Raw genomic sequence first — 27,604 nt, forward strand, 5'->3', positions numbered from 1 at the left:
GACAAAATAATCTTTGGTAGCTTCAACATCTGTTTATAACTGAAAACGTGACATATGCTCATAGAACAGCTATCAATGTAGTGATGAGTCCAGTCACCACACAACACCTTTATTCAAGGAACCAGTTAGTGGAAACATACTGTACATGATCATATACTGGATACATTACTCTACATTGCTCTACATACCTATAATGTTAAAGGTAAACTATAATGTTGATAGCTGGCAGTCTAACAGTGATCTGCCTTGTTTTGGTAACATTTTACAATGTGGCGGAGCTTTTACATGCAGCAACATCTACCACGGTTGCATTAATGTCGGTCAGTATCCTTGACTACATTCGAATAAGAGGCTTTGATACATCCATGATATATATATATATATATATATATATATATATATACACACACACACAAACACACAAGTAGTTACATTCACATGGCAGTGATAGGCAAACAGTAAAAGACACAAATGGCAGAAATGAGGCTAGTTTAAGTGCTACAATGTATGTTTCTTGTATCCTTTTCTAACAGTCTGAGAACTTGAATATTTGTGATCCACACTGTGTCCTTTTGATATTCATGTTCACAGAAAAGTCCTTTTTCCATTTGGCCAAATGGAGAGAAAGTAAAGCCCCACCCCACAGACCCTGTGGTGTTTTAACAAGTCAAATAGCTCCTTATTTGTCGCATGGACTGGACTGCTTTGGGGTCGGTATTTCCGAAAAAGTTGGTAGCAATCGAATCTATCCATCCAAGGCCTAGCCATACTCCTCATCTCTTAATACCTCCGCACAGTGTCCTTTCACAGTCCTCCGTCTACAGCTTGGTGGCCTTGGTAGAGCGCCTGGTCCTCCTGTCGTGGCGTTGAGCAACAGGGGGACGGCAGTAACGCGGCGACCGTCCTCGGGACTTCCTATTGGGGCTACGTGACATGCTAGGGTCTGGGGGGGCTGGTGGTCAGGCCTCCTCGGCTGTGGCGTCTATCCCAGCGTAGGTGAAGTTCTCAAAGAGAGCCATGTTCACATAAGCCTGGAAGATGTGTAGAAGCTGTTAATGTCACTGTGTACAAACCGAATGGCTACAGAAATGCCAATTAACTGCTGCCAAATGGCCTCAAGCTTACAATTCCATTCCAGGGTTTCAGTCATATTGAATTGAACAGTAAACAGCTAGGCTAAACTATTTGTAGTATGCCGTAAATATTCATTCATACAATGACTATTGTAATTGTATAGTTTGGCATGAAAACGACTCCACTGTACTCCCAAGTATTAACAGCAGGACCTCTTCCTAGTCTTCCTATTCTCCCGCCAGTGTGACCGCAGCATTACCTTGCGGGCCTCCTGCATCCTGTTGAGCTGGACAGATATTTGGGAGAAGGGGGGTCGCTCATAGGGCCGATCCCTCCAGCACTGCTTCATCAGCTCATACCTAGACCGATAAATAGACATTGATGAATAACAGAACAAGAAAGCTGATTTCTAGTTACAAAATGCTGAATACTTACACCTCATCGTCACAGTTTTTGGGCTTCTCCATCCTGAAGCCTTGTGGCAGTTTTTCATAAAGCTCAGCGCATGTCATCCCACAGTATGGGGTGCCACCTGACACACACAGAAACATTTTGGTTTGGGGTTTAGCAATGGTAAGGATTGTCACCATCATGTGACCACCACGGGCTGTATGCTTACTTACCTAAGCTTACAATTTCCCAGAGGAGAACGCCGAAAGACCACCTGGGAGAGAAGGTGGAAGGAATTGAATGTTTTTAAAGTGAACCTGGGTAGAAAACTGCACTGCTTTATTGGTTACCTGCTAATCTACATACACAGTAAAGAATTTAGAGCCCAGTAAAAATATTGCAGTATCTAGCTTGAACGTTTTACGCAAATACATAAATATGTTCAGTAACGTGTGTCTCAACAACATGAAACCACCTTTGCTCCTACAATCTGATAAGTGTTGTTTGTTTCACATGTCAAAATGCTGCTTGGTAGATCTTCTGAGCAGACAAGTGGCCGTTTCCTTGGTCTGTTGTCTCTTCTCGCTCCGTCTTAGATCTTGTACACTCACTCTTTCACTGTGTTTCTCATGGGGATGTACACAGCTCCCCCTCTGCAGCAGCCTTCACGCGCCTTCTTCCGTTAGCTGTCCTACACTCTTTACGCTTGTTGTGCACTACAGATAATGTACAACGTCTCTCCGCTAAGGTGTACCCAAGGCTTCCTGCTTGTGCTTATCTGTTACACAACTCTCGCACAAGACCAGAGGGATTTGTTTGCAATATCGTTAACTTTACTACAGCAGATTCCGTCACTCACAGTTGAAGAGTAGCTATGATAATAAAGGACTCCTACATGCTTTGTAAGTGGGAAAACCTGCAAAATCGGCAGTGTATCAAATACTTGTTCTCCCCACTATGTGTGTATATATTTTGTATGTAACACATAGTGAGATGTTCCTGCCTGACCAAACTCAAGCTGTTTGGGGTGAAGGGCAATAGGTTAAGTGAGGAATCGTGTTGATTGAACTGATGAGTTTCCTCGGTACACTCACACGTCACTCTTGGTCGTGTACACGCTGTAGTTCAGCGACTCAATGGCCATCCAGCGTACGGGCAACCTCCCCTGAAAGCCAATCAACACAGCGATGTGAGACATTCTTCTGTGTTGTTATACTAACGTAGCATGTGCGTAAATCTGACAGGTCGTTACTCTGTTGCCACAGGTTGACGATGGAGATCCAGTTAACTTACCAAGTACGGTATCAGTCAAAAGCCTATTAGGGCAAAGTAGCACACTGCTCTACTACCACTACACACTATTATCAGAATATCCCAGATGCTTTTTAAATTGATATGATGGCAGTGAATAACTAACAACATCTAATACATTTCACTATCAGTAAATACTTATTCTTAAAAAGAAGTTAGTAGTTAAACAATACATTTTTACAACATCATATGAATGAAATAATAATCGTATTAACCACCAGGCTGCAAATTGACTGACATACCAGATAACACTGTGGGCTCACACATTTATAGTACATATCTACTTGAAAACATTTTTTTTCAGTTTTATCTGTGCAGGAGCTGTTGGCAAAAGCTTTAATCCACTCGTGTGGAGTGCAAAATGACAAAAAACACAACAGTGCCCTCTCCCGGCTGTGTGTGTATGACTCATTCACTCACCATTGTCTTTTTGACGTAAACCTCCTCACCGCGGGAAAGGCCAAAGTCGGCTATCTTTGCCACAAGGCTGTCCCCTACCAGAACATTCCTGGCTGCTAAATCCCTGTGGATAAACTATCACCAAGAGAGGGAAGGCAAGAAGAGACTGTATTTAATGAACGTGCTTTTCATTTAGGTATTCAATCGCTTCATCAACAGCGTCTGTCATGCAGCATCTTTGAATAAATGTCCTTTATCAGGCCATGGAAAGAAAAACTCGAGAAAAAAGCGCTCATCCAAATAAAAAGCTAAACAAGCAGCCACACATATACACTCTTTTACCTCCTACCTGTTTGTCACTTAAATAGTGCATCCCGGTTGCCACGTCGACAGCGAACTGCAGCAGCTGCTGGGAGGTGAGCGTGGAAGCTGTGCCATGCTCCTTGGCAAAGGCGGGATCGGTCTCCAGCACTCGACTCTTCCTCAGGAAGTCTAGGAGGTTACCGTAGGGAGCGTATTCGATGGCTATGTACAGGTAACCTGGAGAACACAGAGTTGGGGTAACATCGGGAAGAGGACGTTATCTTCTAATGAACATAGAGGACACTTTAAATGTGCCGTAGACCTCCCTTTTTATGGCGTTCGCCATCTATGGGATTTAATTGCGTTTGGGCAACACGTAACGTTTTTGACATCACAAGACACTCTCATGGTGATTAAAGGAGTTGAGGCTGCTGCTAATACACATTTTATCCATAAGCTTAGCTCCCCAAAAACTGTGACTATGAGCTTGGCTGGCCTCCCTCCAATGGGTGTGGAGGAGACCCAGATACAGCTGCTCGGGCCTTTCATGAAATCCTTACAGAGATCAACCAGATGGTTGAGGCGTTTTTTAATAGATGCTGCAGCTTCCAACCCAAAGCAGAGTTCCTACGGGTCATGAGGCAATTGTGCTGGAAGTGTTTCATGTGGATTTCACCAGGAACAGAGAGAGTGCCAAACATTATTAGTTAATGCCATATGTTGAAGGAAAGAGAAGTTGGGCGTTGGACAGACTTAAAGAACTGGAACATTATACAACCATGCTCCTTCTCAGCTACAATAGATTAAGTTCATGTTTTGTAAAAAAGTTTGCTTTTCTCAACATGAAACAGAAAAGACCAAAACACTGTCAAACTGTTTGTGCAACCATTTGCATCAAAGGACATTTTAAGAGCTGCAGCACAAGCAGCATGTCTTCCTCATTGATCTCTTTCCTTCTTTATTCTCCCACTTTGACCTTGCAGCTTTCCTCCCTCCTCGCTTCCCTGCAACACGCCGTTATGTCTTCCCCTTGTTCTCCATTTTAAAATCTGTCTCCTGGCCGTCCCATACTGTTAATAGAATATGCTTTTGCGTAATAAAAAAAATTAAAAAAACAAGGAGGCATGTAAACAAAGAGCTGAATCATAAAAGATCAAAACTGCTTAAAAAATTACACAAAGAGAGGTTTGTTGGCAGAAAAGTTTCAGAAGGTATTATTGCTCTTGTTCGGGAGGCGATCAGGGGTTTGAATATTTATTGTTGTACTCTAATAACTGACAAATGCAGGTGAACCTTTTTAACAGTTTAGTTTAACAGCAGATATAAACACAGTGGGTTTGCAGACATTATTGGGGGGAGACATTTATTTAAGGCTTATTTGGTATTGTAATGTCCTCACTGAAGTACTTTCCACACAAGACGTCCTCCCTCATGTGTTATCAATCTTGGATCACACAAAAGTATTGGGTGTGATAAGGAAGCATTGGGCTGCAGCTATGTTAAACTGATATGCCATGGTCAAAGCCGGGGCCCAGGAAACCTTTTACTAATTCATCAATACGTGGCACGGCAGTCTGCTTGGGAACTACATGGACAAATTAAACAAATGCGATGCAAAAGTTCAAAATGTCTATGGCAGGCAAGAGTATTTATCTTGGATACACTCTGGTGCTTTCCAGATACAAGTGATCGATGATCAGATGGGAGTATCTGTTTAGGTCTCTAGCAAGATTTAAAGTTCTACACCTCCATCAAATCAGAGTAAGTAGAAATAGAATTTTGTCAGTAAATTGTCTGGGAGACACCTCCTAGTAAATTAGCATTAATCGTTCCTTCTGAAAGTCAATACTGACAGCAATTTTATAAACCCGTATTGGCAAATACATTGCAATACACAATCCAATGTATGAATAATATACACATTAGGCAAGTTGTTAATGTTATATAGATTGAATGATAAAAACTGAGCTCACATGTGTCAACCAAAGGGAAAGGAGGTTTAATCAAGTTAAGGTAACATACATACAGTCTCCATCTCATAGTTTTCTTATCAGCTTAGTCATCATAACTCAAAAGCTCACCAATATCCACAGACGCCACTAGATGCTGCTCACTCACCTCTGTTCTCACAGGCTCCTATCAGGTTGATGATGTTGGGATGCTGGCCAAGTTTACACAGAACCTCCAGCTCCCCTGCAAAGTCTCGGTGGTCGTTCTCTGAGGCAAACTCTGCAGGAAGATCAGCATGCAAGGCGTCTTCAGACAAAGTGCGAGCAACGCAGCTCGCATGTGATTCATGTTCAGTGTATCGTTATGTTGGAGAGTGCCTGGATGAATGTGGTTACCTTTCAGCATCTTGATGGCTGCGCTCATTTTGCTGCCGTCCTTTTTGATCATGGCCTTGATGACCTGGTTTTGAGACTGTCGTTAGCTTAAATGTTTCTTCAAGTGGATAAAAAATGTCCGGCGAAAGAGAAACATTTAAAATATCCGGAATGCACATTGGGAGCTTAAACACCTGGCCAAAGTTTCCCTCTCCAATGACATCTTCAAACTTGATGTCCTCCCACTCCAGGATTGGATACGTTAGGGCTTCTGGTGTCGGTTTGGGCCTCCGTGTCAGGGTCAGCGTTCCTGAGTTAAACTGCAGAATAGTCTCCTCACCCTGGGGGTATAAACAGTCTTAAGCTCTACTTTAACTACAAACGTTTTAGTAGTTCTTGGCCTTTCCTCAAAATACATTTTCAAGACGATGTCACCCAAAGCGCAGCTTTATAAATCATCTTTCCATCCATACCGATCCCGACTGGTAGGTGAAGGTGCGTCGACGGTTGAGCAGCGTCTTGCGGATGAAGAAGAGAGCCAACAGAGCCAACAGGATGGTCACGCAGGTGACCGTGACAGAGCCCACCACTGCCACCAACAGCTGGTAACTCTCCCCGGCGGGCCTCCCAGCCACGCCTTGGGTTGCCGGGGCCAAACTCTGAAGGCCTTTTTTTGGATTGTGAAAGAGATGGAGAGGGATGACACGGGGGTCAGAATGGGAGTTGGAAAGAAAACCCCAAATAGGTAGACGGAGATGAGAAGTGTGTGTATGAGTTGAACCCTGTCCCTGTGTGAATGGTTCCATTCTGCGTCACTCGGGAAAAGACCAATAATAGCCACAAGTACAGTGGTGCAGAAATGTTCCACTGGTAGTAAATGTATTTCCAAGAAGCTATAAAAAGGCACTGATCTATTTCAGTCCATCCATCATTCACACCAGCGATCCAGTTATTTCTAACCTTTTTCCAGACTATGTCTCCCGTTCCTGTTTTAAACCCCCCAATACAATCGGAAGACTGGCATGAGAGTTTGAAACAACCAAACGACGTCAACGTGTCGGCACTCACCGTCGCCTTGTGTCATCGCCTGAACGATCTTGCTCCACTCCCCCGGCACTTTGGAGAAAGCCCTCACCCTGAACTGGTAGAGCGTGCTGCCGTTGAGTGCCGTCACAGCTTTGGTGGTCTTGTTTCCGTCGTCTGTGTCGACCCAGGGGTGCGGCGTCCCCTGGCCAACCGCTTGGTACTCTATGATGTATTTGATGATGCCTCCATTGGGATCTTCAGGGGGCTGCCACCTCACCTGGATGGCTGATATGGACAATGGCAGCGCCTGGATGTTGCGTGGGGATGAGGGACCTGAGACACAGAGATTTTCATAGTTTCTTTAGATTCTGTGAACTATATTCCAAACAAAAGTAATGTTGCAGTCACAGGCTTTTTTCTCCTTTTTTTATCGGCATTCTGGGAAAGCTTTCATATCGAAGATAAGGGTTAAACAGAATTCATTGCCGTTCTGTCGGATTGACCTTTTTCCAACTTGATCATCTCCGGTGATTGCCGAACTGGATAATTCCTCAACGCCTACATGAGAGCTGCTAAAGTCATCCTCAACTCAATTAAGGTTTGTGGGCAGGGACAGAGTTTCCATGCAATCAGTAAGCACCAACTATACTCTTTTACTGAGGGTCGAAAGCTCTTATCATCTCATTCAATCGTGTTTAAGAGCTTTGTGTTAGACCTCTTGTTTAGCCACAAACACCTGTAAATGCATAAATCAAAATTCTGCAACATTCAGGAGGAGCTTTTTTTTTCTCCAGCTTATTGACAGCAGTGTCTAGTTACCCTGGCTGTTGATGCGGAAGTGGTAGGGTTTAGAGAGCGGCCCCAGGCTACCGCAGTTGATGAGGCGCACCACCACGGTGTAGTCGTGCAGATACTTCATGTTGTGGAACTTTGTAGAGAGCACAGTGAGCAGGGTGGTCTCCTCCAGTAGTTTCTCACTAAAGGGTGGAGGCCCGAAGAGCTGCACTAAAAAGCCACTGGCTGTGCCAGCATTAATGCCATTGTTGGCAGGTAGCCGCCAGCGCACAGTCACATTGCGGCCTTCCACCGAGCTGATGTCAATCTCAGGTTGAACTGTTGGCTCTGCAGCAACAGAGAACACAGTATGAGCTGACAGCTTCTTGAGGATTTACCTAAAATGTCCCCTTGAGAGACAGTATTTTGATGTGAAATGTACAATTAACTCGATTTATATTTCATGTGACTGCAGTACAGAAGTTAGCAATAGCTTTAAATCTTGGCCCCACTCTGACTTATAACCATAACGTTCAGGTGGGTTTTCTGTATAGCTGCTCTGGTTTTGCCAGCAAGTACAAAGACATGCTCAGTTAGATTGGAGTTCCTGTGTTTTTGCATGACTGTGCCCCATATTCAAACTACACACAAGATGAAGCATACTTTAATGCATGAACTGAATTTTTTTTGGGTGTGCTGTAAGTGCATTTTAATGTACACTATTCTCACACAAAGGAAACTGAGGAGCGCAGAGCTTTAAAAAATACATTTGTACGTACATTGAAGAGAAATAGCTCCAGGAACACCACCTAAAACTAAAGGTTACTATGACAATTTTGTGGAAGAATGTAGAATTTCATTTGCATCCTCTGCCATTTTGAATATGACTTCTCACTCCATAGTGCATAGGCATAAACTGTAAACAAGTCAAATCGAAGTCAAGTGAAAAATGTTGTACAGAAATGTGTGTATTTTAAGCACTTATAGCAAAAGTCAAACTCAGCGGGACCATTAAATCTGCTAACATTTCCGTATGCTCTCTTCTACGCCATTTGAGGAATTAAATCGGTTCGGCCACTTTAAAGCAGCTTCTTGCTTGGACTTATTTTTAGCAAAGTGCCCACAAATTATTACAGTTTATCGGTATTTTTGTCTCTTACTTGAGTCATCAAGACAGATATACTCACTGGGGAAAAGACAACTGGAGACTTAATGTCTGGGAAAAGCCCTGCTCAGCAAACTCTTAGTCCAACCAGACATAAGTTGCTTAATTTCTGTGGTTCAGACTGTTGGTATTTCTTCATAAGCAAGATTTCCAAATAAATATACCTATGTTGAGTATGTGTGACCCCAGATATCAGTGAGCCTTACCAGGACAATCAGTCTCCATGATGGCCTCTGGCCCCGGGGCCCCTTCTCCGCCTTCCCCAGGACGACTCAGCTGGACACGGACACTGTAACGCGTTGAAGGCTCCAGGTTCATCAGCGTGATCGGCTCTTTGTCACTATAAACTGGAAGAAAGTGGATAGGAAAGGTTCAAATTTAAATCTACAGTATGATAAACACACATAGTGGACATTTGAAATGAAATTAAAATGAAATCGAACACACATTTTTGTTTGCCATGTGATAAGTCGTTGAGAACAATAAACAGCAGTAACACCCTTAACCTAGAGCAGTCCTCATCAGGGCGTCTCTTATAAATAGGTTGTAATTATTTCTCTTTGTCTATGCCGGTATTGCTTTTGAATGATATCTTACCGATGATGGAGGACCACGAGTGCACGTTCTCCACAGGCTTGTAGAGGAGCCTGGTTGAGACGATGGGGCCATCTCCTCTGTGGGAGTCCACAGGCATCACCAGGAGCTGCTTGCTCCTTTTCTCCAGCAGTTTGGGAGCAGTAGTGGGAACAGGGGGCTCTGAGTAGACACACGGGAAATACTTGAAAAGTTCGATCTTTGTTTGCTGTCTTGTGATGTGCCTGAGTAAAGGAAATGCCGTCAAAACAATTGACTTCACATATTCTGAAAAGGGGCCACACACACGCACACAGACCTTTGATGGTGAGGTTGAACTTGCGGGAGTCCTGGCCTCCATTAGTGGACACTCTGCACTCCCACAATCCCCCTTGTTGAGCAGTCAGGCGAGGGATTTCAAACGAGGCTGTACTCTTATTCGAGTCCATCACAGTCCGAGAAGCCTGAGAGGAGAGAAAAGATAACATTCAATATAATGCAATGTAAGATGAAACACACATTTCCTGTGTGTATTCTTGCTGCTGCTGACAACATGTTCTCTTGTGTAAAGTGGCTGTACAAGTTTTGATCAGACGAATTCTACTATCAAGGAAAAAGCACAGAAAAAGTGACAAAGAAATTGTACATTATAGGCAACAACACTTGGTAAATGGTGCACTGTAAAGTGATATCGCCTTATCTGGTCGAGCCATTGTGTTGTTGATTTCCTCTGAACTAGAATTAACCTCGTAATCGTCAGTCCAATCTTCAAGGCGCGCTACAATTTAAAAACCAAAGCCTTAGCGCACGGAAAGGAAAGCAGGTAGCACAGCTCTCCACAAAGTATTAAAAAAAAAATCTGCCAATCAGCACTTTTACATCCTGCTGCAGAAAATAACGTTTTTTTTGTCTAATCTGTCCTCAAAGCAGCCACTTGGGGAACCTTTGTACTCCCTGTGAGGCCGCGTGTTTAATCGCCGCCGGACGACCTCGACTCAGACTTTATCCGAGCTGTGCATTTGCGTGATCTTAACTCAGACCCACTGAAAGCTATCTTGGCAGGAGTGTTGCAAACAACTTTCACTCGGTCTACCTTGAGCACAGTGCTGTCCAACTTTCGCAGCTCAATGCTGTTGTGGCTGGGCAGAGGGTTGCCCGTGGCTGAACAAAGGATCTTGGGGCTGGAGTTCAGATTCCACTGCACGTTACTAACCAAATCCAAGATCTGGGGAGCCCGGTCTGAAAATGGAGAGAGGCAATGAGCGGAGATGAAGCCAGCTGTTTTGGTTTTATACGTTTGTGCATGCTCAGAAATCTTTGCTGTCATGATAAGAATGAAGGTGGTGGTATTTAGTGAGAAGGAGCATGAGAAGGCAAAATGACATATATATATATATATATATATATATAATAGCAAGGCTGTTGATTCAATTCCACAAAGCAGCCAGAACTAAACAAAGCCTGTGGATAAAAGAGGGATTGATACGATGTCAGGACACCTACCAGACTTCTCACAATTCTGTCCTCTCCACCCTGTGGGACACTGGCAGCCACTGAAACGGTTGCAAGCTCCTCCATTCTGGCATTTACAGCTCAGTCTGCAGTCCGGTCCATACATGTCATTTTGGCAGTCTGAAAATAGCAAACCCGAAAGTAATACTGCACAGTGTGGAACACCAAATGTTTTTAAGTAAATGCTGAAACATGCATATTACTTTCATTTAAAAGAACGGGACATCTTAAGTGACGCAGGGCTCACCCTTCTCACAGCGGCTCCCAAACCAGCCGCTGGCGCAGGAACAGCCGTAAGGGTCTGGTAGGCAGAATCGAAGCCCCTTGCAGTTCAGCTTGGAGTCACATGACCCTTGGCAGTTTCGGCCAAACATTCCTTCTCTGCAGGCTGCAAACCATCAGAGAAAGACAAATTCACAAATGTGTTTATTTAAATTCGTTGCTGTATAATGCCTTGAGCTGCCTTGCGAAACATCTCAGAGAACAGTCATCAGTCTACTCATCTGTTAGCAAAATACCAAAAAAAGAATATTGCATTGTCTTAAAAAAAAGGTGTGCAGGCAGTCTTTACCACAATACTGTGTAGATGTGATATTAATCTAATGTTTGCCATTTAAATACAATGCCTCACATATCGTCTCCTAAAAGTGTAAAGTGTACACGGACATTACAGTTGTAAATGTATACAGAACGAACTATTAGAATTATTAATTACTTATGGCACATGTTTGAGATGTTGCTGTGGTCTTCTTGCGGTACCTCCTTTGGTTAAAAGTTCAAATATGGTTGTGAACATAGAAAGCATTAAGCCTCTGTGGCTCTCTGTCTGTCTCTCAACCAGACACACACACACACGTACTGTATTTTACCGTATTGAGTTGACGACTAACCTGTTTCACATCGTGTTCCCATAAATCCCGGAGGACAGATACAGTCTCCGTCAACATCATGACAAACCCCACCATTGAGACACTCCGGACAGTCCTTGTCACAGGAAGGACCCCACTTCTTACTCGGACAATCTACAGGGAAAACAGGTTTTCTTTGCTTCAAATGTATATTTCGAAAGTGTGGCGTGCTAAAACCCAAACAGTTCAAGTTTTGACCCGCCTGCACTACTTTAGGCTTTCAGCATTAAACTCAGCATCCCTGTCTGAGTGCTGCTGTTGCATATGTTGGCGAATGCAGACTTGCGCAGTAATGAATTAAAACGAATTTAGTTGAAATAGTAAAGCGCAGTGACTTGTTTGAGTCGTCTTCTCTGGATTTACTTTGCATTCTTTTTTAATGAGATGATTAATTATGAGACATAACCCAAATGCTTCGGTGGTGTTTTCACCCTCTTCTGCCCTTATTGACATTAAAACTTATTTTCCCGCCACAACTTTCCTTTTTCATTGTAACCTACAACCGTGCTCTTTGTTCGGCGAAAGGACGGCATAATGAACCTTGTTAAATGTAATAGTGTGCAGTGAACAAAACAGACTAAAAACCCCTTCACACAATCTGACCGTGATGAGTGCAAATTGCTGTGTGTATTTTTCATTCCAAGCTTGGTGGATATCCGGATCCAACAAACCTCTGACAATGAGCCTCATCCAAGCGCCATGAAGGGGGCTGTCTCCAACAAAGCTGGCGCTGTAGATGCCCTGATTGGCCAGCGCTGCATTCTCCACTGTGAGCACCGCTGTACGATTAATCACGTCGTTCCAGTGAGTCATATAATAGTAGTTTCCTACACAAAAGACAATAACGTTTAGGGGAAGGCTTTGCAACGTGTTAAGAAAGTACTATGGTACTAAAAGGTGTAACGGGAGTGAAGGTCTTCTTAATGTGCATCAAATTCCCTCTCTTTCTTGAGTTATGTATGATTGCTCACCGTTGTACTTCCAGGTCACATCTCTCTCTTGGGAGCTGAGTATCTGCATGCTGAGGTGAACCGTCTCTCCTTTGTTAGCGGTAAGCGTGAGGTAATTTGGGATGAAATTTCCTATAAATGAAAACGGACAGACACAGTCATGATTCACACCTGACACTCCATCCGACCCGGACGGATTAGAAAACTAGATCATAAATAATCTGGTCATAGCATTTGTCAGTTAAAACTCTCATAAAACTGTGGTTATTGTAGTTTTTTTTATGATGTCTGAACCCACCTGTGCCATAGTTATTGATCATTGTGGCCGTCTCCAGTGGGGGAACCTCCTGCTTGGATTCACAGTAGAAGATGCCGACATGATGCAAATCACTGAAGTTTCTGGCCACTGACTTCTTGTTACTCGGCTTATACACTTTAAAATTTGGCGCCTTGGACAATACGAATATTTTATTGTCTTTCTTGATGTCGAGCGGGCCAGGGTTGCGCTCTCCATTGATACAAGAGATGGTGAAGCGATTGACACTGGTGACCTCCGCGGTGGATATCATTGTCAAGTCGATCACAGCATCTAGAAGACAAGTCATTGTGTTTGAATCATAGGAAAGTTATCAGAGTCATTAGAAGCTTAACTTGATTATGAGACTGCTCACGCCTTCTGAGTAAGGACATTAAGCATGAAGCATTGCCTCTTATTTGAGAAAATGAATGGACAATTTCACCATTATCATATATATATATCATATTGATTGATGTATTCTGAGCCATGATCCTGTTTCCAAGATTAAAGTTAAAAGCTAAAAATGGATAACATGTGTTAACATGAATACATTCTTCACCAGACAAAGGTTTCACTTGTGGTGTAAAATGCTATTAACTCAGTTTAATACACATGGCGTGTTTTCACACAATCTGTGCTAAATCTAAACAATGTAATTATATTTTAATAAGTCACTTTTTGAATTGCAACGTCTTCCTCACTGACAGAGATTGAGAAACTGCCCCATGTACAAAAACAGAAAAAGGAATGTGTTTATTTGAAGAAAAAAAAGCGCAACCCAATAACATGAGTTGGCGCAGCAGTTCTTCTGCGTGGTATTTCAGCCCAGATCCTCAGAACAATGACAGGAAACATGGATGAGCTCCTGTTTTCCCAAAGGTTTAGACTTCCACATTCTACATTCTGAGGGTTTTTATGAGTTTAAACTATTAAATTGTAGATTCAAATGGGGAATTGTTTTTTCTCTCAAAATATATTTTAGGAGAAACTCCTTTTCTAAATGACGACTTTAATATTTTGCTCCGTTTAACTAAACAGCATTCGTCTGAGTGCGCCCCTTACCTGATGAAGCGGGGAAGAACAACACAAACACCCACAAAATCCTCATGGTATTTGTAGAACTCATTGGGATGAAGGTGTCGTTTCTATCTTTTTTTTTACGCGTTTACGAGTTGTACATCCAAAACGGTGACGCTTGGGCACGACGAGCGGTGCGCCTTTTTACGCATATCTCGGCGAATCAAACAGACCTCCAGTTCAATCACGACAGCGGTCCAGTTTAGCTTTCAGAGACGCCAAGAACGGCCCGTCGACGTAAGCACAGAGTTAGTCCTTCAGTAATGTCCAACTTTCTCTTTGGGTGGGGAAAGGAAGGAAGAGCGTCACCAAGCAGCGCACCAAGCTGGCGCTGCAGACCTCCCCATTCCGACTGATGTCGTCCCAGCATACGTTCTGTAATATGTTGACATGATACTCAAGTTTACGATAGGATAGTATTAACTATATTGGCTAACACGTTGACATATTTATTGTAATATTTATTGTTTCTTTGTATTTCTGGAATAACCTAGTTATGTCTTGAGAGACAGTCCGTGTTGGAAAACATGTGGCACCAGGATTTTTGCGCAAGTCAGACACAGATTTAACGTGAGACGTTTTGGGAAAATGTCAAACTGCATTCCATCAAAGTAGAACCACCACTTGATGATACTTGTACACCACCAAAATACTCTTGATACTTCATTTGCATTTTTGCGGGCAATACTCTGGCCCATGTGTCCTCCAGCTGACATTGTGTTTTATGACAGCCCTGACTTTCTTTGTTAAGACACTGTAGAAAAGCCAATGCAGCAGCAGCTGTTTATGTTCTGCCAACAGCTTTGTTCTTTCACTTCAGTAAGTTAGTTACAATCCTTGTAACCTCCCATCTTCCCCTCACTGTTAAAATCAGTCAGCCTAAGGACATTTTGAACAATATGATTGTTGTGTCTATTCTGCCACTTCTGGCCCAATCTTGAAAAAGTACCACACTGTCTCGCTTTAAAACATCCAGTTAAAAAAAACTGCCCATTCCTTTTCTCATTTTCTCCATAAAAACTGTGGACAGATTTGATGTTTTCTTTACATTTCCTCACAACTTCAGACAATCGACTTGAGGTTGATTCAACTCCTTATTGTTTGAGGTATCCTGTTTGGGATTGCAAGAGTTCAAAACGTGTTTTGGTTTGCAAGGAATATTCTATGCTATGCTTGATTATCTGAAAAAATATAGAATACAGTTAAATAATAATAATAATAATTATAATTATTATTATAAGTGTGGGCACATTTATGTCCATTATGAAAAAGAATATAAGGACAAATAGTGCACACAAGAGAAAGACTGAAAACAACAACGATGCTGTTTCATTTAGTGAAGGGAAAAATGGATCATTAAAAATGTAATGTATACACCCAAGTTGGAGCTATTTTATCTATAAATGAAAGTGTTTCCATTTTGACTCTTGGAAAACAAAGGGTTTTGCGTCAGACATATTTATTGTCCCTTTAATCTGTCAGTATTACCTGTCGAGCTCAAAAGTCAGAACAATTTCTTTTAAAAGGCAATGTTATTTCCTGTCACACTTCAAAAACTGACAGGAATGGCCTTCGCAGTGAGAACAATGAAACTGTACTGCCAAGAGCACACTGCTAACGGCACAGTTATGGTTGCAGCACATGTGCACTTATGTTCAGCGACCAAACGTTTACAATAAAACTATTTGCAAGCAACAAAGCGGACTTTAAAACTACTTTAAAACTAGTCTTGCACATAATTAAGCAATTTTCCAAAGACATTTTTTTTTAGGTTTAGCAGAATCTTATAGATTCTGTACCTGAAGTTTAATCAGAAGTGTATTGACAACACAAAAACATCATCAAATGAGGAGGAAAGTAAAGGAAGGAGTGCAAGTAGAGAAGAGATTGAAAAGTGCTGCAGGCCGATCTCTCAGCTTGGTGGAGCCGCCATAGGAAGCCAAAAGGAAAAAGACCAAAGGCTAGGTCAACACGGACGCTTCTGCCTCTGGCTGCATTAAGACAATCAGGAGCCAGACACCACGGGTGGTTTTGTGTGAATGTGTGCATTTGTATATTATGGTGCATTGATGTGAAACTAGCGTATGTGTTTATACAGAATACTTTGTGTGTGTGTGTGTGTGTGTGTGTGTGTGTGTGTGTGTGTGTGTGTGAGGAAATGATTCTGCACGTGGAGGGTGGAGGACGCTCAGACCATTAGCCATTGTGTACAAAAGCCTTTGTTGGCCTGCAGTAATTATGAACTGTGTTTGTTGTTCAAGTGACCAGCGCTTGCTTCATGACACTATGAGACAAAGATCAGGCTCACTGGCCAAATGGAAAAAGCACAGTCTTGCTTCTTTTTCAACCCTACGAATAATTTGAAAAAAAGGACGTGCTGTTGTTCAGCTTGCGACAAAAGAGCAATCATGTGGTTCCTTTCAAAGGTGTGTGTGTGTGTGTGTTTGTGTGTGTGTTTACTGTTTGATTGCTTTTGAATTACTATGACCAAAAGGCAACAATGAAATAAAACACATGACTTAAGATTGAAACAATGCTATCGTACATTTTGTTGACAATTAGTTGAGCTATGCTATCAGTGTATCAGCTTGTCTGTGATATTTTAGTCCTTATCTACTGGAATTACAGAATCTACTCTTCAGCATCATTATTCACAAATTCCATTCGGAAAAGTTATTGCGGGGAAATACCGCCAAAGTTGTGTCAAATCGTTTATACCAGCATGCTCCCAGGCATATTTGAGTGATGTCTGACATTTTGTTGTGGTTGCAGTGGAGGTGGTGATGGCAAAGATGGGGGTGTCTGGAAGTGAGACCGGCAACAGAGGCGGGAGGTCTCCGAGACTGTGTGAGAAAGTTTGCATTAAATTCCCATTTCCTCTCATTGTGTGGTGAACTGGCCCGGCTCCACACGCACTGATCCTTCTGGGCCCTGGGAGCCAAAGCGAGGCTGTCACTCACACCTCCTAGGCCACCTAACTCTTTAACCACCTAACCACCCCTCACTTTTTTCCCCAAACTGCACTTACAAACCCCTGACCTGCTCCGCCCCGAGTTACCTCAGGTTGTCTGATAAAGGAATCCTTCACAAGGATGGAGGAGACCCTTAGAGACCTCAGAGCGTGATAACACGAATGTTCGTGTGAAAGATGATAAAAGACAGCGATACAGGCATCGATTTTGAAATACCATACGTTATTGTATATTATTGGTCTTAGAGGTGTGAATGTGTCTCAAAAAGCCACAAGATTGCAAACACCACACACACTCTCTCCCAAGCTCCATCTTAAGACGCATATAGGAAAAAAAGCCAATAATTTTCTCTTTTAAATTGGCAATCAAAAAGTTCCTGGTGATTAATCGTTGGGTGAATAGTTTACCGGTTTACTTGTATGACAATAAGAATATCAATGACTCCATAACTGCGCATCAAACCATGCCGCTTCAACATATAAACAAAATCCCACATATACGGCCGTAACAGCGAAACGTTTTATTCAGTTTATCACTCAACCACACAACAACTACTGTGTAGCAGCTGGTTTGTGTTACATTGAATATTTTCTCTCATATGTGTGGATTCTACACAGTCTCTCAATCACACTTATGATCAAACACAAGTGTAATTGGTGTAAAGTTACTTGTTACTAAAGGTGTTCTTTCTGTCTGTTCATCAGTTCCACACTGGAAAAAAAAAAATATGCCCCCGCCTCAACCTCTTAGTCTCCCAATCTGCCCCCTGCGGTGAGGCCGGGGGAACCGAGCACGGGGATGTGGTGATCTGGGTCCGTCACCAGATGCAGAGCAGGGCGACCTTTCACCCTGACACCAAGCGAACCCTCCCTGCAGAGAGGGATGTTGATGGGTGCCGATGTTATTTCCACTACCGACCTCTCGAAAGTACTGCAGACACACTTACACACACCTCATTACTGGTGTTTTGGAAGGAAGCCCTAATCATAACACCACTAGGAGTGGGTCTAATGTGAAAAGGCTTCCTCCAGTGTAGGATCACGGCGGATAACATGATTTCAGACAGTCAGCACACTCGGCAAGACGAAAAGTAAAAGCAAACCTCACTTTGTCATGACGACAGCCAAAAACATGTTTCTTTTCCTTCTACTAAACATTGGAACATCTGTCTGTCTTTTTTTCATCGCCATGAAACATCCTAATTATAAAGAGTGTCTGTCCCATCGGAACACGCATTTCAAGGAAATTGTGGAAAGGGAGTGATCCTCAATGCAGCCAGCGTGTCAGGGATATTGCAGGCGTGTCTAAGGAAGTTAGATAACACCCTGTGAATGATGTGCTGAAAGGCAGAAAAATGCAAGGGTAGAAATTTTGTGCTTTAAAACGATAATCGCAGAAGCCCCTGAAGAACAATTTAACGTTGTATTACCTGGGGACATGATGTCAGATAATATATTGAGATGATACAATCAATATTGGCCAGTGCATTTGAAGAAAGCATGGACATAGAGATGGACAAAGAGAGATGGATGAGCTGTTGTTGCCTGTCCACAGTGTCCAGAGAACTTGAGGCAGATTCAGGAAGAGGTGCTGCTGCTGCAGGCTGATATGTGTGTGAAGGAAGTGGAGGGGACGCAGGGGCAGGAATCACCCTACAGACAGGAAAAGGCCTGTGGAGGCGGTGGAGGCGGTGGAGGGTCTCGGCTCCTGTCTGATAGCTGTTTGCTGAACGCACACCGACTAAAAACACACAGACGTGGTGGCGCAGTTCTGCAGTTGTTCCTCATCAGCCGGCGAGCACGAAGGGCACAGAAGGAGAGAGGAGGTGGATCAGCAAAGCACATGCAGTACCTGAACTCACTGGAGGGTTTGCTTTACAACATTTTCCTTAAGGGCCACAGTGCCCCTGTGCAAACAATAGTTTTTCTAAGTGCCAGCCCTGTGGGAGATTCATGCAACATTCTTTGGGATTCAATTGGGAATAATTGTTCAAAGGCATTTGTTAAAGAGATTAGGTATTGACAGATGGCTTTTTTAGGCTCTGTGAACGGCCTCTTTACATGCAGATATTTTAGAGTTTGCGCGTTATGGACTAGATTCCTGCATTGACCCACCCAGCATTTGTAAATCCCAAATGTCTTAAATCCCAAACACATGAGAATGGATTCATCTAGTAATTTAAAAAGTAGCAAACAGCAAAATGTTTATGTTGGTTTAAAGCCAACTCAAAATGCAGACTGAACCCCTGTGGAGGGAGCCCAGATCTCTCCTGAAAAAGTACTATTACTAAGTCATTCATACCGAGTCATTATCACCACCATATGAGGAATTTGAAGCACAAATTCCTCGCTCAACTGTTACTGAATCATGCAACACTCTCCCTCTGCACATAAATATTCTCACAGCATTCACCAGGAGAAACGTGCACAGTTGGATCTTATCAAAACTGGCTTTTGCATCAATCTCCCCAAGTTCTCTCCCCTAAGATCTGCAGTAACCAGGCAGTGGTGCAACACAGCGCTTAGCTAATATTCTTAAAGCAGCTATGTGTTTTAGAGTGCGTTGACAGAACCATGACGTCCAAAACAACCCGCAGAATAATTCAGACTGCTGATTAACACGCTATTTGGATAAATCATTTACCTCACTGGGGAAGCATTCAGGTAATTACACATGGATCCAAATACTTTTGGTATCCAGCTTTAAGTTGCACCTCACTTTCATCCACCTTGAAGAGTAAAATGTCAAACTAAATAAATGCTCACCGTTAAAGAGAGAAACTCAGACTAGTAATATCCATTTCTTCTTTATGTACAGTTGCATGCCTGCAAAACGTGGCAGAAACTCAAGCCAAACAAATACAAACTCTCCCCACTGCCGGTTGGTTTAAAAGAATCTGACACGAGATTCAATTAGATGAAAATGAAATAAGCTAAATGTTGAAAGCGGCTGATCACAGCAACAACACGAAGGGAAAGGAGGAGACAACTCATTGCAGGAATTCTAATGGGAATAATGCTGGCTTTAAATAAAACTCCAGCTGTTTCATTAACAGATTTAAAGCAGATGTGCAGACAGCCTTACTCATACCATCATATTGCTAAACGTAACTTACATATGGACTTACAAACTCACACAAATGTGCACAATTTGCAGCTGTCACCTTGTAAAATGTACACTTTGTGGATGCACATCGCAGCAGGAACTTTTGTAAGAGGGGAGAAAACAATCATTTGAGCCTGCAGAGCATCTCAGGTGTGTCAGATACATCATCCTTAACAGACTTTCCATTGTTATGTACAGTGCGACACGTGTTGTTATTTCCCTCCTCTTAAAAGGACTTCACAAGGGCGCCACATCTTGACCACAGAAGCGGCCTTGAACATCAGACTCCTCCTTCAGCACTTCACTGAGAGGACAAACAGTAAACATCCCATGGTAGAAAAAGGGTGGAAAGCCCCCTGTCTCCCCCAAAAGTCTTATCCAGATTGGTATTATTGCTCCACTGGGGTCAGTAAATAACTTGTCTATGTTTGTCTGAAGACATTACCATCAAAACATTTGCGATGAAATATGTATCCAAATTGTTATATTTTAGGAACATTGTGGATAAAATACTTCTCTGATAGGACTGATCACAGCTATGTGGATGTAGTTTTGTTTGTGTTCAAGATCATTCTCACTTGTTATCCATACATTTTAAAGATGCACCTTTTCTTACCAAGTACAGTGTGTAGAATTTACTCTCATGAGTTGCTGGAGCCAAAAATAGAGCTAGAAGCAGCACCAGCAAGCTGCTGGTGTACAACTTATTCTCTACTCTTTATACACAGCTGTAAATTAGCAACTTTTTACTAACAATAGGAAAAGCTTCATTGAGTTTTTTGTGATAACAGCTTGTTTTTGCTGCCCCCGAGTGTTCAATAAATGAGCTAACACATGTTTAACATACACTCCTTGTTCCAATCCCAATTTAAGTCAATGTCTTTACCGCAATTACCGAATTAACCCAAAATAAATCGACACAAAGTATTATATTTACTACCAATAATCATGTCTAATAGATGCTGAAGAGAAAAGGCATGGCATGAATATATGCAGCAGCCAAACAGACCCTAGTTTACGTGGTGGAAATCCCTTAATGTTTCTTCCAGCTGATTATTATTATTACCCAGTTATTATTTCACTTCGGCCCTGCCATCTGTCCCAAGACGCGCAGCTGAAACATCCTGGAACATGTGGAGGAAGGGAAGGAGGAGTAAGCGAGGGAGATATAAAGATGCAGAGCGGCCAGGAAGTGGCCCTATTGTTTTCAGGGTCACCTCGCTTTTCCTTTCAGAGCACCCAGAGGTCTGTTCTCTCCCTCGGGTTGCGTGTTTTAAACAAACAAGAACGCCTTGTTGCCACAGACTGTATCTTGTCTGCTTTCCACCCCCATCGGAGAAGGGCTGAGGGAAGAGTTTATACTTTAGAATCAACAAAGCGGGGCGTGGCTCCTGGCAGGCATACGAATCAAACTACACTTCAAGAGTTAAAAGCCACACCAAGCAGATGTCCAGCGATATTATTTGAAAACGCTGTTTGCTTTTAGAAAGCAGGTTTGACTGGTTGCTTACAGATTCCCTTGTAAATACCTGTTAGATTTCATTTAAAACATGACTCACTGCTCATAAGTCATATTTTAACTCCTCCTGGTTTGGCACCGCTGAGTGTCAACATTGCCCCTGACCAGGTTTGCTGTGCCATTGGCCAGAGAGAGAGGCAGTGGGAGGGGGGGGGGGGAAGTACACCTTAGTTACAAAGTTACTCATTAACATGTCCCTCCAGGAAGCTACTGCAGAGCACACCTCGTTCCACCTTTGCACTACATTTCTCCATTCCACAGGGAAAGCAAAAAAGGAAGAAACTCAAAAAAAAGCTGTGGGAGCGGACAGTCGAGGTGTGAACTTGGGCTGAAGCTAGAAGAAACCACGGGCAGGTGACCACAGGTAAGACTGGAAATGAACAGCTGCTCTTGTGAAAAGGGGGGAACCTGCGGTCCACAGGCGTCTGCAGAGATCACACAAAGGTCTTGACTGGCTTGTTGGGACACGGGTGAGCTTATGAAATGCAGGTTATGATATGATTGTTTCTCAGAAAACATACGACCAAAGTGTTTTCCGCCTCTTCCTGCACCTGTCGGCCACTCGGCGTTTCCACCCATAACAGTATGTTCTCATTATCTGGGCACTCTTTAAGTACACATTCAGAGTAAAAGTATATATCTTATAAAAGGAGCCATGCTCGTGATGGAAGTTAGTATGTCGTTTAGTTGGCTCAACGTCAATCACGCTTTTAATGTCCGCTTTCTGTGTTGACACCGCCATTACTCCGGGAGCTGAAAGGCAAAAACAAACAAACATGGCATTTGAGGATATTCCACTTTAACTACTATAACCTCGCTTCAATTGAACATACAAAGGTAAAAAAAAAACAGTTGAATTCTCAATCAGATGTGTGAGCATGATTGTGTGCGAGTTTAATAACCAGGCTCATAAACCACGTCTCAGACAGCTGACCTTTGCCGTTATCCTTGACAAACAATAGCACAGCGCAGCCCGACTCCTCCACACATCAGAGCAGGACAGGAACACAGGTCTTGGCAGTGGAATAAGCAGGAGGCCTGCTGCAAGGTGCTCCGTGCGTTGCTGGGTTGAGGGTCGACAGAAGGGCGTCTCTTGGATTTTCCGTGGTGTGGAGGAATATGCCCGATAAGCCAGCGAGGGAGATGTTTGCTTGGTTAAACACGATTTGTAATCTGAAGCCAATGGCAATGTTGTGTGAGCGGTTCTCAAAATGGACTTTTAAAAGTGGAATTCCTTCATTTAGTCAAATGACTCCCAGATTAGTGGTTGGACTTTCTGCAGCTGGTCGTAAATCTTAGGGGATGATTAAAAACCCATCGGAGACGTTTATAAGGAAATGTGTTATTGGCTGTATAACAAGAGGCCACAACATCCCACAAATGTGTAATAATAACCGTAGTTATGGAGTGAATAGCCAAATATATACTTCTCAATTGTGATTCAATATGTATTGTAATGTATGAAAGGTTCACAGAACTCACAAAAAGTACAATGTCCTCAAAGTTTACTGAAATTTCAAACCCTGAAATGTTAAAAGTTATTTTTCCCGTTGAAAAGGAATGTTATTCCACTCAAAGAGAAGAATCTAATTTTTATGTTTAATTCAGTTTGATGACAGAAACAATATTTACGCTCCCTCTGGCCATCATTAGTGTCTATAAACTGACACTGCACCCATAATTAGGGGCTCTGCAACAAAGAATGACAAAGAAAAACTGACTTCTCCCTTTGAGAATGATATTCAAATGCAGTCGAGGGCAGGCAGAGATGCAAATGACGCCTCGTGCACGTTCTCATACAAACAGAAGACTCCGCGTCTGACATACAGAGCGCTCTCCCAGCCTTCTCTCCTTTGACTCCCCGTCCGCTGCTGTTAGGTTTGTATATTTTGTTGTGCTTTGCATGAGGACACAACAGGAAGAGACGAGGTCGGCTGTCGGTGTATTTACAGCCAACACTGACACACAGTCACTGTACGAGTCTCCGTGGCTTTTCTCATCTTTCCAAAGATGCACTTCATGGTTCCCTCGATAGATAAACATCTTCTGAAAAAGATTAGCGACAGTGTTCAAATTCAATTTAAACCAGATTGCTTTTTTTAGTTTAGGGATTGATTAAAAAGAAAAAGTTGTTATTATATTATCCGCCCTGAATCTTCTTTGTTGCCATTATATTGGTACATTGAGAAAAACAAAAACTTTAATGAGATCTTGAAATGGAGCTCAAACGTGTGGTTTACATGTTGTACTTGCTTGTCATTTGCAAGTGCCTTCATCATTCAAAGTGTTGATTGTTAAAGGTGGAGAGAGAGAGGTCTTTATCTGCACTGCAACATAATCTAACCAAATTTTGAAGAGAAGAAAACATGTTCTAATTATTAAGACTGAGGTTTAAACAAACCCCCAAAAAGTGCCGGTTAGCAGAATTAGTTTGGAAAGAGCCAAGTCCAAGTTCCACTAACTGTGTATGTTTAATTTGCATTCCTGAGAGTGTCATCAATACTCTCATCCAACTCACAGCATGAAGCATATAAGCAACATTTTAGAAATGTTGAACTATGCCTACACCTAACATGACAAATGAAACGAGAGGCAGGATACAAAAAGAAAGATGCATCTTTCACAAATGTTAGAGGGTCACTCATTCCAGGCTGGGAACAGGCAAAGCAACACTTGCTGCAAGCTTCAGGTGCCTCGTGACTGCTCTACCAATGATGTTCATGAGTGTATTTATATCTGCTTTCAATTGACGTATTAGCCATGTTTCACGTCGGTGGCTGCAAACAAATAATGTCCGATCGTTGTATTGCCCTTTGCCCGTCATTAAATATATTGCTCCTTTATTGTAGGAAGCGTTGTCTGATACTTGATATATTGACAATTTGGTTTACAACACTAGTTAGAAGCTCAACGACGAATGAGAAAACACATCATTTGCACAATTGTTATTATAAGCCGTACAACTGCAAAGTAGATTACGGACTCAAAATAGAAGTGGACTAAAAATGGCAGCAATATTTCAGTTTCGGCAGTTTAAAGCCCCTTTGTGCTGATGCGAACTGTCAGATTCTTTCCCTCACAAACACGCAATTATTTACCAGTGCTTTGTGTCAGCTCGACCCACAGAGGAAGGTTAGTATGTGGGACTTCCTGTTTGTGCCACACTGTTCCTGTTGTGGACGATATCCTCCCGAGCTCCCGACGGCTTGTACTCCATTATGACTTCTGCATACAAAGGATCCAGGCAGCGGATCCTTTTCGCGATGACACTCTCACTCTTCCTACATTCTAAGGGAGATATTTAGGTCATTTTTTTCCAAGTTCTTTTTGTGTGGTTCAGTTATAAAATATGCATTTACTGGCACAAAGTTTCCAAAATAATTCAAAGCCATTATGCAAGTGGGATATGGGGCAAAGCAGTTTACCGAAACTGTATTCAACTGAAAACCTTTTCCTTTTCTTTCCTTTTGCAAGTTGCCTCTGTTTTTTTAGTAATTGTGATTCATATTGAATCAACTCACCATTTCTGTTCCACTCTTTTTCTAAGGCCCTTATTCGACTGAAGGCAGGACGCGGGCTCACATTTCACAACGACAATGCTGCCACCGCAGTCCAGTTGTTACTGAACCAAGGCGTCGCCTGTCACTCAACCTCGCCACCTAGTGGAACTTTGAAGGTTCAACTCCCTGCCGGTCGGCAGCAGCCTTCCAGACGACTACCTCCCTCGTCTGGGGAAATGCCTGCGCTGCAACACGTCCCTCTGATCCCATCCGTTTCACCCCCCCCCCCGCTGAAGACAGAACAGCACTGAGCGCCTCTGCACATTTCCAAACAAGAAATTAAAAGCTCTTCTCCGGCATCAGTGACGGGAGTTCAAAGGGGCTTTAAACGAGCAGCTCACAAGCGCCGTCCTCTGACTGACACGCGTGTGATATGCGGCCCTGCTCCGTGGCTTCGTGCTAGAGCTGATGCTGATGCTGCCCGAAAGCCAGAGCAGCCAACGAGGAGGAAATTGGGCCACACAGGAGAAATCAATCCCCAAAACAGGCTGCACAAACAAGAGCAAAGCCAGAGGGAACCGCCATCCAATAGAATGCTCTCCACAGCTGCTCCAACAGCAACAGACAATGGTAGGAATTCAGTTACGAGCGCAACGTCAAACAATTCATCTATCTTTAGAAAAGTGTAAGCTACGTGGAGTCTCCCCAATTTAGTCTAAATCTTGGTATACATATGTGTATATATATTTTTTTTTTTTGGTAAACACAGCTATCTTACGGCCCACCTGGTTTGAGGCCTTTAAGCCTAAACTTGGTTATTAATGTTCTTTCCACAATGACGCGGCTGTGATTCGTGATTCATCTCTCTCTCTCTCTCTCTCTCTCTCTCTCTCTCTCTTGCAGGCACGTCGCCAACGCTGCCAACGAGTAAATCTCACAACTGGGAGTTCCTGGTGGCTGTCCTGGTCACGGCCATCTCCATCTCCATTGTTATCGCCCTCATAGCTAAATGCCAGGTGATCCGGCGCTATCTGGACAGCTACAGGCACACGCGGCTGAGGGAGACAGACACCATCAGCCAATGCGACCCATCAGGTTGTGGTCTTCATAATATGTTAATGTCGTTTTGTTTTCAGCATGAGCTCTCATATGAGATCTGCAATGCTTTTGTTTTACTATCCAAACATTTCAATAAGAATAAGAATCTCTCTGCTGGTGCCTTGAGGAAACTGTTATAATTATAAAGGCTCTTTTGAAAATAAGATTTTCATAGAAATTCCAGCTCATTTGTCAACGGGCTGGAATTGTGACAGCTTTCATTCTTCATTCGGCTTTGATCGCCCCCCCCCCATCTCACCCTGTAAGCCGTTAAATAATGGACGGGTGGATAAAGACTGATGATTCTTTCAGTTAGAATGACATATGGGACTTGCCTTTAGATGGTTGTCATGCCTCATAACTCTTGTTGCTTCCAGGGCTGGAGGTGGAATTTGACGTGCACGGGGCACGTGGGATCAACCCTCACCGCGTCCCTCCCGTGAGCGAGGAAGACGACGACGGCTTCATCGAGGACAACTACATTCCGGCCAGCGAGAGAGCGAGAGCCGAAAGAGCAGCGGAGAACATGGAGGACATGGAGGACTTGGAGGACTTGGAGGACACGGAGGAGGAGATGGATGAAATTGAGTTTTCCATCGCTTAGCAGCCTAGCATGTGAATACCAGTGCACAAGGGTGTTGTCATTTTAAGACTCAATGCAAGGTACATTATTAAGCCAGCAGTTCTCAATATTAACATATGTCATTTTTGTAAATATGGACAGAAACTAGCTGCCGTTCTACCTTTGGTTGAACGATTACTTGATTTGACAGCAAGGGTCACAAAAAGAAATGTGTACGATTAGTAACAACATATGTACTGAATATGAACAGGGACATTTTAATGTACATCTCTCAGTGACGCACAATCAGAAGTATAGATGACTGTATGACGCCATCGAAGATCAATTTGAAATTTGGTTGGAAGCTTATTCGAGTGTTTTCACATTGTGATTGTCATACTGTGATGCTGCGGAAAGTGCTGCCCATCTTTTCCTTCATAAGTGAGCTTTCGTAGTCGTAAACAGACAAGCTAAATTAATGTTATGTCTTTTCTTTTGTGTTGTTAAGAGCATCAGTGTACGATTTTTCTATTTGCTGGGAAGCACAACGCGCCTTTAACATTTGTTTTAAACAGGATACAACTACTGCTAAATAATAAAATGCAGGCTGACTCAAATTTAGTAAATGCACCACTTTTAATGTGTTATCTTCACTCGGCTGCTATTTTCAGGATGATAATGTTTTGTGGTGTTTAAATTTAGCTCTTCATTCTGACTGTACAGGCCTACTCATCACGTGGTCGGGTCCCACATGGGAAACTGCG

The 27,604-nt window shown here is 42.8% G+C and overlaps 2 protein-coding genes across 6 annotated transcripts; one reads left to right on the forward strand and one right to left on the reverse strand.

Moving 5' to 3' along the window:
• Positions 1–17: 17 nt before the first annotated feature.
• tie1 (tyrosine kinase with immunoglobulin-like and EGF-like domains 1) lies at positions 18–14,430 on the reverse strand. 4 transcript variants are annotated; one of them, XM_040184392.2, is made up of 24 exons: positions 14,070–14,430; positions 13,008–13,298; positions 12,731–12,841; positions 12,431–12,586; positions 11,742–11,873; positions 11,099–11,239; positions 10,843–10,971; positions 10,433–10,578; positions 9,659–9,803; positions 9,364–9,522; positions 8,973–9,113; positions 7,647–7,949; positions 6,870–7,160; positions 6,275–6,468; positions 5,996–6,121; positions 5,823–5,886; positions 5,596–5,706; positions 3,524–3,714; positions 3,196–3,309; positions 2,559–2,629; positions 1,698–1,738; positions 1,510–1,606; positions 1,334–1,433; positions 18–1,031 (listed from the first exon to the last, which is right to left on the reverse strand). In XM_040184392.2, exons 1-24 carry the CDS (start codon positions 14,131–14,133, stop codon positions 960–962), a joined length of 3,390 nt encoding a protein of 1,129 aa, XP_040040326.2. In that variant the 5' UTR covers positions 14,134–14,430; the 3' UTR covers positions 18–959. The 4 variants fall into 4 exon arrangements, with proteins under 4 accessions (XP_040040326.2, XP_040040325.2, XP_077964236.1 ...); XM_040184391.2 differs by having other exon boundaries at positions 5,996–6,142; XM_078108110.1 differs by lacking the exon at positions 7,647–7,949.
• Positions 14,431–21,810: 7,380 nt separating this feature from the next.
• c8h1orf210 (chromosome 8 C1orf210 homolog) lies at positions 21,811–27,461 on the forward strand. Of its 2 annotated transcripts, none has more exons than XM_040184013.2 (4): positions 21,811–22,044; positions 25,228–25,810; positions 26,084–26,275; positions 26,656–27,461. In XM_040184013.2, the coding sequence occupies exons 2-4, from the start codon at positions 25,774–25,776 to the stop codon at positions 26,880–26,882; spliced, it is 456 nt and encodes a 151-aa protein (XP_040039947.2). In that variant the 5' UTR covers positions 21,811–22,044; positions 25,228–25,773; the 3' UTR covers positions 26,883–27,461. The 2 variants fall into 2 exon arrangements, with proteins under 2 accessions (XP_040039947.2, XP_077964238.1); XM_078108112.1 differs by lacking the exon at positions 21,811–22,044 and adding an exon at positions 22,046–22,150.
• Positions 27,462–27,604: the final 143 nt, after the last annotated feature.

The sequence above is a fragment of the Gasterosteus aculeatus genome, chromosome 8 (assembly GCF_964276395.1).
Source record: "Gasterosteus aculeatus chromosome 8, fGasAcu3.hap1.1, whole genome shotgun sequence".
NCBI classification, from domain to species: domain Eukaryota; kingdom Metazoa; phylum Chordata; class Actinopteri; order Perciformes; family Gasterosteidae; genus Gasterosteus; species Gasterosteus aculeatus.